The following is a 14,215-nucleotide window of genomic DNA, read 5'->3' as shown; positions in this document are numbered from 1 at the left end:
CATGTCAGGCATGATGATGTGTTGGACTGGAGCAGTAAGCAGAGGGAAAAGCTTAGACAATGACAATGGTTATGACAGAGTCAGGAGCAGAGTGTGCGGATGACCTTCTGTACATTACTGCTGAGAGATGACCTTCACCGTGGTTCTCTAAACCATATGACCAGCTGGTGTGGATCACTCTCTCTCCTTCGCTCTCCCTTTCTGTCTCTCTCTCTCTCTCTCTCCTCTGCTCTCTCCTACTTCCATATCTTTTTCTTTAGTCTTCCTCGTTCTTCTTTGAGTCACTCATGGCATCTACACTCCTTCCTAACCTAGAGGCTCCGGGGTGTGTCCAAGCCAAGAGGAGCAAAAGCGGAGGTTAGGATTACAGCCCCTCCAGACAACCCAGCACACATGTGCTGTCACTCACTCACCCAGTGCACATAGCCAAGAGAGAAACAGAGAAAATAGAGGGAGGGGAGTGGACGAGAGGGGTACAACTCTCAGTTTGTCTGTGTCTCCCTGTTCCACTAAGATCTTCTGCTTATCTTTGGACAGTTCTACAGCGACAGTTCCTCTCTACTTAGCTCTAACACCTCGCCAAGAGTGAAGATCAAGGGCTGGAGCAAAGGATGGCAGTTAAGGTGCTTGTGGGACTGTGTGTGGTGCTGGCTGCTGTGTGTGAGGTAGGCAGAGCTTCATCTCCTTTACTTCTTTCCTGTCTGAGCTCCCATATCCGATTGGCTCTGCTTCTTGGGCCCTATTCATGTCATATAGATCTGTATTTGCACAGAAATCAGTTCTTCTGGGGACAGCTTTAAAGTGATCCTTGGAAAAGAGAGCAGTGATTTGAAAGAGATTTTTATGCCAGAAAGTACTGCATGGAAGAATGTATTTTTACACAGATACTTTAAGCAGTTCTGTACACCTGCACCTAGCAATGAATGTGAGCATTCATTACATTTAAATATAGGAATTTACATGGACTCATAAGGATCCTTTTCTTAATTTATGACTTCACACTGACTTCTGCTAAACAATGTTAAGGAGACTTTAGATCACTCTTATTTTCACCACATAATGATTTTTTTAAAAATCACATTAGATACCACTGGCTCTTGTGGAAAACTAGCGCTAAATGCTTTGGCTTCAGTTTGCCAGTCTTGGTCTACATGGTTTGCCTGTCCTGTCAGCATGTGACTCAAAGGTTAGTCAGTGTTTTAGTATCTGACCTCAGGGCACATCTGCTTAACTCATTTTAACTAATACATTATGGTTCATGTTTAAATAATGGCTGGTAAACTTCCTTCACCCTGTGTCCATTGTACTGACTTTGACAATTAGACTAGCTCAGAGTGGAAGTGGCTGATCTAAACATTGGCTTAGCACTGATGGATTAAATGCTGAGAGTTCATCAATAAACATAAGAAAGTGCAGATGGGTTGGACTCTGGTCAACCTCTCTGTAGCTATTTTGGATCTGTCCGGCTTGTCATCGACGCCATTATAAGATGTTAAATGAATGAAAATGCAAAAAGAAATATATACACATTTACTGTAAGTCTCCATCAGTTATTCACACTGTTTAGATTCATAATTAAGCACAGATTTGCAAATGTAAATTCTGTTCTGTACTTATCCATAGAGAGTTATTCATGACTAAACATGGAAATAACTGCACCAGGCTGTTAGGATAATTGTGCTGGTTATTGATGAGGCATCGGTCAATGGGAAATTCATCAGTGGTTATTACTTTCCACTCATTAGCATATGATATTTGGATTTTTAGCTGCATAAAATGTGAACTGCAGTTTTGCTAATGGGTAGCGCAAACCTAACAGACATGTGATGTGTGGATGAGTGGTTGCTTGAGAACTGGTAGCAATGGTTATGAATTTTATAATTAGCTTTGATGAAACATAAGATCTATAAGATGCAGGTAATTGCTGATGTAATTTTTGTATTGCTTAAATGCAGTGTGTCCTGAAGGAGTCGTTTGCTGAGATGGAGTGACATTCGCAACAGAATGTAAAACGTACAATGTGTCATGAGACGAAAATACTTCAAAGCATTCTTGTGCCAGGCTGAATATCATTACATGCATCCTTTGAGGCACCGGCATACAACTTACATCATCTGTTTACGACCCTGCTCTTCACTTTCCACCTTTTCACATTGTTGTGATCCATCCTCCAGAGCTGCTTAACGACTGGACACTGGCCAGCACCAAGACCAAAAATAATTGCCAAAAATTGAGTGTTTCGTCCTGAGAGTCTTTATGATCACAGTTATGGGTATCGTTAGACAATTTGAGCCATGTGTGGAACCCAGGAGAGTGTGGACTCTGTATTTAAATACCAGTGGAGCTGCTCACAGTTCTCTCTGGAGAGGGGGGATGTGAGTGTTGGGAATTCCCTAAGCCTTTATCCCAGGAGGCGGCTAGATTTCCATGGGAATATAGTTAGGAAAAAAGCTTGCATTGAGTGAGCTTGAGTGCTCTGAGAGCATGGGCTCTTTGATGGCCAGCACTGACGCTGAACAGCTGTTCCCAGATGCAGAGATCATGCCATTTGTCGCGCTCGGTAATCCCGGTTACGGAAAGGGGAGGTCGACACTCCCCGGACCGTGAAATCGGGGACAAATCCTATCATAAAACAGCCAATGCTGAATTCATGCTTGTTGGAAACAATCACTCACTCCATCTGGAGTATTTTGTTCATATGAAACTCTTCAGTTTCTCTTATTTCCTTGGCCAGACACTGTATAAAGATAAACTGATAAAATGTAGGTTTTTCTCTGCGTACTACCTCATTTGGCTATATTGTACATTTTAAAGTGTGTTCCATTTTTAATTCAATGTGGTTGAATATAAACCACAAAACAGGCAAAAAAACATATTGACTTTATGTTGGGTAAATGTACATGACACTGGGTTCTCTAAGATGGTGGTTCTTAATCCTGCTCCTGAGGGACCCCTGCTCTGCACATTTTCCATCTTTCCCTGCTATACCTACCTAACTGATTAGTGCGATTAACATGCTCTTGATTAAATCAGGTGTTCTCAGCCAATCAAAAGTGCCACTGACGAGTTCAGTCAGGTACTGCTTACTGCACTCCACTGGCTTCCGGTAGCAGCCCGCATCCAGTTCAAGACACTGGTGCTGGCCTACCAGGCCACAAGAGGCTCTGCCCCATCATACCTTCAGTCTCTTATAACGCCTTACACCCCAACTAGGACCCTCCGCTCCACGTCCTCCGGACAACTGACGGTCCCCTCACTCCGGGAACCCGGCAGCCGCTCCTCCCGACCACGCCTCTTCTCCGCCATTGCCCCGAGGTGGTGGAGCGACCTCCCCCATGCAGTCAAGACTGCGGAGTCTCTTACCATCTTCCGCAGGAAACTGAAAACCCACCTCTTTAGAACACACCTGTCCCCCAATGCCTAACCTCCCTTCCCTAGAGAAAAAGAAAAAAAAAAACCCAAAAAAAAAACCTTTGTCTTGTATTTCTGCTTGTAAAAGTATTCCAGGGGCGCAATGCGAAAGGGCAATTTGACGCTCAGTCTTATTATGATCTCTGTTGAAGGTATTAGAAATCTGACTGATGCACCAATTGTAAGTCGCTTTGGTAAAAAGCGTCTGCCAAATAACTAAATTGTAAATTGTAAAATTGTAGGTAGGTAGAGCAGGGAAAGATGGAAAATGTGGAGAGCAGGGGTTCCCCAGGACCCTTGTTACAGCCTGACTGTTAAATGTGGAAGAAGTATTGTGGGAACTGTAGTCCAAACAGATCAGTCTGTAAAGGGAATGAACAAAGAGTATTCTCCCATGGTCTTGACTGATTGTTCCACACTGAAGTTACTCTCTGTCTATTAACTGTCTGCAACTATCTGTGCAATCAGGCACCTGCTCTCATGAAACATTGATTCTCCCAAAATAGATGTGCCACACTAAACAAAATTGAATGTGTGTGTGTGTGTGTGTGTGTGTGATGTATGTATGTGTGTGTGTGTGTGTGTGTGTGTGTGTGTGTGTGTGTGTGTGTGTGTGTGATGTATGTGTGTGTGTGTGTGTGAATGTCTGCTGAGAGAGAGAGAGAGAGAGCTTTTGAACAAAAGAAGGTGCTGAGCTGACTGGCTGACTGGAGTCTGAGAACTGTGACAGAGCAGGCAGGACACAGCCACCTGTGTGACCTTGCCCCCCAGAACCATTTAGGCACTCTGCCTAGTCGTCCCTGTTCCCCAGCCCACGCAGACACACACACAGACACTGTGACATGCCTTCACACTGTGTCACACAGCCACTGCTTGATCCTCAGACCTAATTCATCACAGGAGACTGAAAATTTTCTTTGTCAAACATTGCATGATCATACTGGAATATGAGTAAGATTCTATTTTCAGGTGATGTAGTTTAGCCATCATAAAGCTGTTATAAATGCCACACAGTCTGTAAAACTGTTCATGCCTGCTGGGCTGATTGATAAGACAATCCTCCATGGGCACTATTACAAATGTTTTTGTAACTCATGATCAAAAGGAAACGGAGATATGAAGACTATTTGTCTTAAAATGGTTTCTTTACTGTACTTCTTAATATCTCATCTGAGGTTTTGTGAGCTTTTAATAATATTTAAGGCATACCTTAGGACAACCGTCGTGGCATGTAATGCACCATTAGTGAAATGGCTTCCTGAACTTGTATAAAATTGCAAATCCCTTATTCTTGTAACAATATTGCCACAAAAAAACAACGGAGGAGTGAACAGAGTCTCTACAGGATCAACTTGTGGCATGACAGATGGAGAATTTCATCCATTAGCAATGTGTTTTTAGACACAGTGCTTACCAAAACTCACTTTTTGGACATGCATATTACTTACAGTCATATATTACGCACCTACTTGGTATAGTCTCTTTTACAGAAGTGCAGTGTATCTACCTCAATCACTTCTCGCCCCCACTAACACAGACCCACGGTCTGGACCAGCTGACCCAGCCGTGAGTGTGGCTTGTATGGAATGTCTTACTCTGGTAAAAGTAGGGTGAACTAGGTTATAAATGTGGGAAGGAAGACAGACACCAACTGGTAATTGGAATGCCTGAGAGAATTCCAAAAGGTTCTGGAGGCTTAAGTAAATATAGAAATTCATTATAGTGTCCATGAGACAAATTAAGTCTGTCATATTATGTGGTGAGACGGTGTAGTGTATATGTGTAGACATGGGTGAGTCCTTAATTTGAATTGTAAGCATGGACATTATTAGCTTGTGGTCACCTTTTAAACTTACTTGGTAGGGGTGGACAGTGTAAGTGCTTCTGATCAAAGCCCCATTCTTGTTTGTGTCATAAGCTTTCATTCACAGGATTCTGTGTCTCACTGAAGGCGCCTCTGAGACTGGCGCTATGACAGGGCTCGTTCAGTGCGGTGGCACACACCCCAGCTGGCATTGCTCTGATCACAAGGGTCTGAAAATGGGCCAGACTGGGACTTATCTTCAGGACTGCATGAGATTAGCACCTTTCTATGTAAATACTCATGCTCGCCTTTGCACAACGTTGAGACTATGTACGAGTCTCTCTGGTTCCCATTCTGCTCTTGTGATGAAGGAATCAGTCGGTGATAGTCACAAACTTGATTATGAGTTACACAGCTGAGGTGATGTGTTGGTTAGCGTGGCCAAGACCCTTGAAACTTGGCGAGAAGAGTGCTTTGGAAGTGATGCATCTGTTCTCAAAGTGGACTGTGTTTGATCAGATACAAGTCAACCCCAACACAATGCGAGAGCCAAGACATGAGTCAGTAGAGTTCAGTCAGTCTGTTGTGCTTGTTTAAATAACTGAACCTCGGAAAGGAGGTATCCGTCTCTGTTTTGGAGTTGTCCAGAGGACCGAGGATGAACTGATCTCCTGCAACTCAACCTGCAACTGTTTCAACATTGTTCATGGGTCAAGCCAAAATGTAAAGTAACTTATAGACAAAGTTCTTTAAGACACTTATTATGACAGGTGAGAGAGAGAGAGAGAGAGAGAGAGAGGGAGAGAGAGAGAGAGGGAAGGGGGGGGGGGCTTGAAGTCCCCGTTTACTGTGTCAGTGCTACATTTCAGCTCAGACAGCTGCATCTCATGCATGTTCCTCAAAAAAGAGAGAGAGAGAGAGAGAGAGAGAGAGAGAGAGAGAGAGAGAGAGAGAGAGAGGAAGGAGGAAGAGAGCAGCTAGATCTCTCAAACCACAAATGCCCCAAACATTTCAAATATACTTGGTCTCGTCACATAAAAGGCACATCACTAAAGCTTGGGCTCAGAAAAATTACTTACATAATGAAAGTGAAGAGAATATTAAAAGTTACATAAGCAAATGTTGTCTTTGTATGAGATGTATCACTTGAAAATTCAGTGATCCTAAAGTTTGGTTGGAGCAAAAGAGATGTAGTTTGGGTGGTGTTGAGGAGGCAGTCCTGGCCTTGTGTTCTGGTATGCGAGAGTAAACACTTGGAGGCGATCGTGTGGGAGTACTACAGCAGTGCCTAACACGGTGCTCTAAGATTAGTATGCTCTAACTGGGCCTACACATGCGTGGCATGGCTGGTATTTTCTAACAGAAGCACTAAAACATGCCACATCGATGGCATGTCACAGTGTGGTACTTCACCATAGTGCTCTTTTTACACTGACATCAATGAAGGAAGCGAAGCGCTATGTCAGCCACTGTAACCATTTATTTTTTAACTAGCATCCAATTAACGCAACTTTTTTTAGCTGTACTTCAATGAGACAGAACCAGGACTCAAAGAAACGTCGGCGTCAAGGTGGATATTTATATTTTTGTCCATAAAAATTAGTTATCTACAAATGCTCGGTCAAAACAATTTAAGCAATGGTGTGAGTGTACAGCTGCGTTAGCGAGATTCATTTTTGAATTATTGAGATCAGTCTTTCTAACATTCAGTCTATCTTTAGTACCCTGGGTCAGCTGTGACTCTCATAAAATGCTGTATCCAGGATTTCTTTACAGACAGGTCAACCCACACACTGTGTTGGGCTGTATGTGTGTGAGAAAGGGCATGGAATTCTGTTGCTGTAGCAGATTCACGGAGTGACTGCTGACCCCAGTCAGGTGCAGTGTGGGATGAAAAAGACAGTGACTATCAGCAGTGTCTCAGCCCATGGGTGGGGAAAGCCACAGAGCCTCCCTGCTGGGCAGCTGCAGTGACTGAGTGCGCGTGTGTATGTGTGTGTCTGTGTGTGTGTGTGCGTTTGTGCTTGTGGAGGGAGAGAGAATGAGAGAGAGAGAGAGAGAGAGAGAGCAAGAGAGAGAGAGCGAGAGAGAGAGAGAGAGAGAGAGAGAGAGAGAGAAATATGAGTCCCAGCCCACACCACTCTGTTGGATTCCACATTAGGGCTGGTTAAACAGATCATCATCACAAGACTGTAGCTTTAAAACACTGAGACATCAGCCTAATATTAGCCCTTAAGACAGACTCTCTCACTTGAGAGAAATACATGTCAAATTTCTATACTCATACATAGTCACAAAAAACTGCAGGAAAAAAAATCATTTGAAGATATGTAAAATATAGAAAACACACACACACTTTGTGCTTTCATCTCTATTTTGTGAGTGTATTTGTAGTTGGTTTTAGAAAACAAATGTGGCTTGTAAACTGCATTCAGGTGTGTAATGTTTTGTTTAATGTGAACTGGCTTGCTTGTATGAACCTATTGATGCTCCTCTGTGTGATGTAGGTCTGGAGCAGCACCCAGTCCAGTAAACAGGACTTGAACCCAGCAGTGCTGTTCCCATGGCGACACAGGGTGAAGAGAGACTGGATCATCCCCCCAATCCGGGTCTCAGAAAACAGCAAACAGGTCCCAGAAGACTTGGTTCAGGTAAACAAACCACTCTAAGCCACACTAATAATGACTTCAGATAACATAGCTGATTCAGTTGGCCTCTGTAATCCTCATGACTCTAATGTGTTTATGGGACATGGCTTCAGTTGTCCGCCTAAGCCATACTCATGGTCTGGACAGTGTTTAAGTTTTTTCTGAACTGAACCTTGAGTCCATGTGAACACACACACACACACACACACGCAAGCACACACACGCAAGTACATAAACTCATACACGCAAACATCTGCTGGAACACTGCACGCTCCCCTCACACACGACCAATTCACTTTCAACCATCAATCTCAAACGTCTGCCACGTCTCCCATACCAGATTAAATCAGACAAGGTTTTCACTGGAGAGGTGATATACAAGCTGGAGGGACCAGGAGTCGACCAGGACCCAAAAGACTTCTTTGAAATTGATGATAAAACAGGATGGATCAAGAGCAAGATACCTCTCGACAGGGAGAAGCACAAGAGCTTCACGGTAAATGGATCACATCTATTTTTTGTGAACTCATAGCGATTTCCTTCAGATGTCACTCTGACTGTTCACAGTTTGTGAACAAATGTGAAGTGGCATGGTTTTGAGGTCCATCTTAGTGCCAAGAAAAGAAACATATATATATATATATATATATAAAAATTCTGAATATACAGCTGTGCCTTACCTTATTACTTATAACCTTATAACTTATCTTATCATATCACAAATAAAATTTGGTGCAGGCATGTGTTGTGGTATGTACCAGAGATGTGTCTAACCTGTGACTAACCTGTCCACAGCTCAAAGCTTTTGCCCTGTCTCCCAGTGGAGAGAGACTGGAAAACCCCACTACCATTGAAATTTATGTGCTAGATCAGAACGACAACAGGCCAGTTTTCATCAAGGAGGAATTCATCGGCACTGTTCCTGAATTCTCTATCCCTGGTACAATGCCTCAGAGAATACAACGTTTGACAAACACATACATTTTTGCATGTACAGAGAGAGGATGAAGGAACTGTTGTAACAGCAGTGTTTTTACTGTGACTTGCACTCTGATCAGGTACCTCAGTGCTGACTGTCAGTGCACAGGATGCTGACGATCCATCCACAGAGAACGCAGCCTTGAGTTACTCCATCATTGCTCAGGAGAGCATTCCACCCTTCAGCATCAACAAGACCATGTTTGGCATCAACAACAAGACCGGCGTGATTTACACTCGAGACGTGGGACTGGACAGAAAGGTGGGAAAAAGTCAGGCTATCACAGGTCATGCATGACACAACCTCTCATTTTGAGGATGTTGGGAAAATGTGTTGTCACCACAGAAAAAAAGTAGCACGTGATAAAACCCATTTAACTGTTGTCATACGTATCTCCCTGATGTATAAGAGCAGTGTGTTCCTCGCAGGTGGTGAGGGGCTTCAGATTGACTCTGCAGGTGGCAGACATGTCAGGGATGGGTCTGTCCAGCACAAGCCGTGCTTTGATTCACATCTCTGACATAAACAATCACGCTCCGCAGTTCTCACCAGACACGGTGTGTATCAGTTCTCAGACAAAACCGAGCCTCAAAACACTTTACGCTGGTATTGCAACCGCAGTCAGTCTATACTAACTTAATGTGTTTTGCCATTGTTACTGCAGTACACCATGTATGTCATAGAGAACACAGAGATGACAGAGCTGGGTCGAGTAAACGCCACAGATGAAGATGTGCCTGATGGAGAGAACTGGAGGATTAAGTATACTATTATCAACGGTGATCCTGGAGAGAACTTTGCCATTCGCACAGATCCAGTCACCAACCAGGGTATTCTGTCTGTGGTAAAGGTAAGCTGGGATTTCTTCCTAGAAAGCCAAAAGGTTTCAAGGTACTGTCACCTCCTAGTGTAAGTAATACTGTCATAGGAAAACACAGAGCTAGGATATATGAGTCATGATACTATGCTATAGAGTCAGCAATAAAATGGAACAGAAGGTACTCTGTCGCCCTCTTGTGGACATTGGGCTCACAAATCTTATCAAAACTGGTCAATGCGAAGTTTTTCAGCTACACTGACTAGATGAAACAATAACATCATTTATTGCCACACAGTACTCTGTAACAGTATAAGATCACCTCCCTCTGGAGAAGAAGGGCATCCGAGGTCAAAACAATGTTTCTCACGGCTCACTGAATTTCACTATTTGCAATTTTATTTCGCTTGTGGACTACAATACCCGTATGTGCTTGTACTTTTGCAGCCACTTGACTTTGAGCTCCAGGCAGAGTACATGCTCACTCTAAAAGCAGAGAATGATGTTCCACTCAGTGTCAAGCCACTCACTGAGGTGCCGAGCAAAGCCACTGTGAGAATTTTTGTGCGGAATGAGAACGAAGCCCCACGCTTCTTTAAAAACCCCATGCAAGTGACATTCCCAGAGTCCACTGTACCTGGCACAGTCCTGATCTCAGATATCGCTCATGATCCAGATAATGCCAAACTCAGGTGAGATTAAATCCTGCAAAACACATCATGTCGTGAAACAGATATTTGTTCATCTTATTTGTTGTAAAATTTTCTATGTGTATAATATATGAATAGCACTCATTGTAGAATGTTATTCAGGTTTGAAATCAATGATCCTGAGAGACTGCTCACAATTGATCAAGAAACCGGACAAATTACGCTGAGGAAGGCTTTTGATATTCGCTCACCTCACATCAGGAATAACATTTACACTGCAACGGTCAAAGTCACGGATACAGGTGAGTGATCCCAGCATTTACATCTACTCTGAAACTTCACATCTCTCATTATGTACTCAGCTCTGAAAAAGAACTGGAAGGATGGTGGAATCTGGCAGGCACATCAGTATCAGATCTTCACAGACAGCTTGGTCTGACTGATGGTTTCTATTATACAGCATTTAAAAAATCAATGTTTATGCACCACTTGTTTTGCTTTTGAATGGGGTAGAGCATTGGGAAAGCTTTATGTATAAAGATGTTGTTGTTGTTGTTGTTGTTGTTATTGTTGTTGTGTAGATGCCAGTGGTTTGTCAGCTACAGCCTCGTTGGAGATCACACTTTGGGAGACCAATGACTTTGCTCCTCAGCTGTATCCCCTGAGTGGCATTGTGTGCAGTAACAGAGACAAAGAGCACCTGGGCCTGGTGCTGGGGGCTGTGGATGAAGACTTGGCACCTCATGCTGACCCTTTTACCTTTGATGTTTATGGTGACATAGCAAGCAACTGGACCATCTCCCAGCTCAATGGTAAAAATTCACGTTTTTGTTAACGTACAGAATTATGTGATGGATTTATCTTCATTATTTGAACTAGAAAAGAAACATGCAAATGTGAGCGTGTTAAGGGTGAGAGCTGGTGAAGCTACATCCTCCACAGCTTCTCTTCTTCTTAACCCTTTTTCTTTGCTCTTTTTTTTATCTTTTTATCTTTATGCTCTTCTCATTCCTTCTCCTCTCTTTGTCTCTCCCTCTTTCGGTCACTGCAGAGACACATGCTGTCCTTTACCCCGTCATAGATATTGAGACGGGTGAGTTCTACATCCCAGTGTCTGTGTCAGACTCAGGTTCTCCCTCTCTGGGATCTCACGCAAGAGTCAACGTGACCGTTTGTCCCTGCAACAGAGACGGGGAATGCAGGAGCATGGCTTCAGCTATATTTGGAACAAAAATGGGCATAAGCTTCATCGCCCTGATGATCATTATGGGCAGTGCCGCACTACTGCTGTGTAAGTGGATTTGCAAGGAATCATATACACACCAGAAACTGTCAATGCACACACAGGTATACACATACACACATGCGCATACACACACACACACACACACACACACACACACATACACACATGCACACACACACACACACACACACACATAGAAAACAGGAAATATTAACAGTAATGAAGTCCATTAAATACACTCATCTTCCCAGATCTGGTTGCTTTTTAAAAAATGAGTAGCAGATGAAAACACACAAATCTTACGTAATTAAAGTTAACCTGACTGCAATGTTTTTCCAGTGCTGTTACTCTTGGCTGTGGCAGTAGGAACCTGCAGGAGGCACCACATTAAAAAGGGGGGAGGTTTGCTGGTGGGAGAGTCCGATGACGACATCCGTGACAATGTCTTTAACTATGATGAGCAGGGTGGAGGAGAGGAGGATGAGGTGTGAACATAGCCTGTCATGTGACATGTATAGCATATACAAGCTTTAGCTCACACTTACTGGAAACAATGAACTCTTCTTTATCATTTCATACATTAAGATGGGGAACAGCTTGTGCATCACTTACTGTCCCTGAAAACATATTTGGCCTTGACTGTGTTGAATGCTGATAGATTACTGACCAGTTCTTACTGTGATTACAAAAGTAATAGAGAAGAGTTTTGAAGTTCAAGGGAAATGAATGTTGAAATACTTACATATATACCCAACAAATTATCTTTGGACAGACTTTTTGAGTCTTGAGTAGGATAACACAATACGTTTATATACAGAACTCAAAAGCTCACTTAGCATTTGGTACTGTTTTTGACTAACTCCAGCTCTCTCTGTTTAAGGATGCATTTAACATTGACCTGTTGAGGAATCCTGGTGATCCTGCCTCTTTTGCTCCACAAGTGTCTAGCATTCCCAAAGGCAAGCAACCACTCAGGAAAGATGCCCCCTATTACTTACCCTCCCCTACGTATCCACGGAAACCACCTGCAGACCCCAGTGACATTGAGGATTTCATTAATGATGTAAGTACTGCTATTCTACTCTAACTTCAGACCGAGTCAACGGCTGAGATCATGGTACAACACTTTTTTTCATTTGGTTTAAGAATAAAGGTCAAACATAATCCAGAGGTGGAGTGCCCAACTCTGACCATCAAAGCAAATCTTGGTCCTGTTTTTTATGATCACTGTTAATTAATTCAATAATAAGGGGAAATGATCAGCCACAGTGTCATCAGACCCGATGGCTAGATAAAAAGACAAAGGAAAAATCACAATACTTGACCATAAAAGACCAGATGCTGAGTGGTTCCTGTACAACATGGAAAGCAGATTGCTACCACCACCACCAAAAAAAAAAAAAACAGATTTCATCCTCTCTCATTTCCTTGTACTGTTTTCTTTACTTATTCGTAGGGCCTGGACGCTGCAGATAACGACCCAAATGTACCTCCCTATGATACAGCCCTGATCTATGACTACGAGGGTGATGGTTCGCTGGCGGGCAGCCTGAGTTCCATTGCTTCCACTGGTTCAGATGGGGACCAGGACTACGACTACCTCAATGACTGGGGACCACGCTTCAAAAAACTGGCCAACATGTATGACCCCCGCTAGAGACGCTTTAGGGTCTCAAGCGCCAGCATACATTCACATACTCAAGTACTCTTTTAATTCCCAGTTTCGATGTCAACTGTAGACGAACGACAGGTTTGACATTCTCCTCTGTGGCAAAAGATTTAGAGGCTGTCTGCTATTGGTAAAATGGTGGAAAAAGAGGTTTGATCTCTTTTTTGTATTCATAACTGGTATCTGCTTGCTTAAGGTCACCGTTGACATGCCAGAGATGATCTAGGGTATTTTTTCACATTCTTTCATGGATCAGTGGGTTCTTTTACCATGCCCATGTGACAAGCACTGTAAGATATGATGGATTCACTCTGTGCTGCACAGGACAGGACAGGGAGGAAAACGTATGTCAGTACATACCAATGAGAGACAGGCAATTTTGATTTTCAGCCCCTGACATGAAATGATACAAAGCTCACAAAAGTGAATTTAGAGTGATGGGAAAAGAATGAAGAAACCTTTGGAGGAAGTACTGAAGCAGTGTTTGGCAAGATTGTTCAATGTATTTGTAGTGACACATGAGGAAAGACAGTGTGAATGTTACTGTGAAGTTTTCTGGTACTAGTACGAGTAAGGCACAAAACTGCTTTGGTTGTAGGAAGTCTGTTTTAAAGACTGATGAGCTGAACGGTTGTGTGACAAAAAGAGCTTTTAAACCCCTTCTCTCTCTCGGCCGATAATTCTGTACTCTTTGAGCTTTTGCTTTGTTTTTATACAGAACAGTTTTTTGTGTGTGTACATACTTACCTTCAACGTCATTACATAACTCCCTTTCCGTCCATTTACACGCCCTTTATTTTATTCTTAAATAAAAGTTTGGGTTTTTTTAATAGAAGAACCAAGTTAAAAGTTTGTGCTTCAACCCAAGATATTAATGTTTCTGAAGAGAATGGTTTGTTGTGCTATTTGAATGGTCTCAGAAATGTAGAGCACTGACCATAATAATGCATTCATATGCTCTCTTGCCTTCTCTCTCATAGAAGCTAGAGCA

At 42.9% G+C, this 14,215-nt stretch overlaps 1 protein-coding gene across 1 annotated transcript; it reads left to right on the top strand.

Moving 5' to 3' along the window:
• Positions 1 to 611: 611 nt before the first annotated feature.
• On the top strand, positions 612 to 13,212 carry cdh15 (cadherin 15, type 1, M-cadherin (myotubule)). Its single transcript, XM_030793867.1, has 14 exons — positions 612 to 665; positions 7,723 to 7,866; positions 8,204 to 8,359; positions 8,659 to 8,803; positions 8,922 to 9,103; positions 9,271 to 9,399; positions 9,507 to 9,692; positions 10,107 to 10,351; positions 10,472 to 10,611; positions 10,891 to 11,121; positions 11,361 to 11,600; positions 11,895 to 12,040; positions 12,436 to 12,618; positions 13,012 to 13,212. The coding sequence occupies exons 1-14, from the start codon at positions 612 to 614 to the stop codon at positions 13,210 to 13,212; spliced, it is 2,382 nt and encodes a 793-aa protein (XP_030649727.1).
• The last annotated feature ends 1,003 nt before the right edge of the window (positions 13,213 to 14,215 follow it).

Source organism: Chanos chanos, chromosome 2, assembly GCF_902362185.1.
Source record: "Chanos chanos chromosome 2, fChaCha1.1, whole genome shotgun sequence".
NCBI classification, from domain to species: Eukaryota; Metazoa; Chordata; class Actinopteri; order Gonorynchiformes; family Chanidae; genus Chanos; species Chanos chanos.
The sequence above is the reverse complement of the archived record's forward strand: the minus strand, read 5'-3'. Positions and strand labels throughout refer to the sequence as shown.

Bases quoted from the DNA above. Each gene is read 5' to 3' on its own strand.
- cdh15 (XM_030793867.1), top strand. From the start codon at position 612: ATGGCAGTTAAGGTGCTTGTGGGACTGTGTGTGGTGCTGGCTGCTGTG. The intron at 666-7,722 runs GTAGGCAGAGCT...TGTGTGATGTAG, and splicing joins TGCTGGCTGCTGTGTGTGAG to GTCTGGAGCAGCACCCAGTC. The intron at 12,041-12,435 runs GTGTGAACATAG...TCTCTGTTTAAG, and splicing joins GTGGAGGAGAGGAGGATGAG to GATGCATTTAACATTGACCT.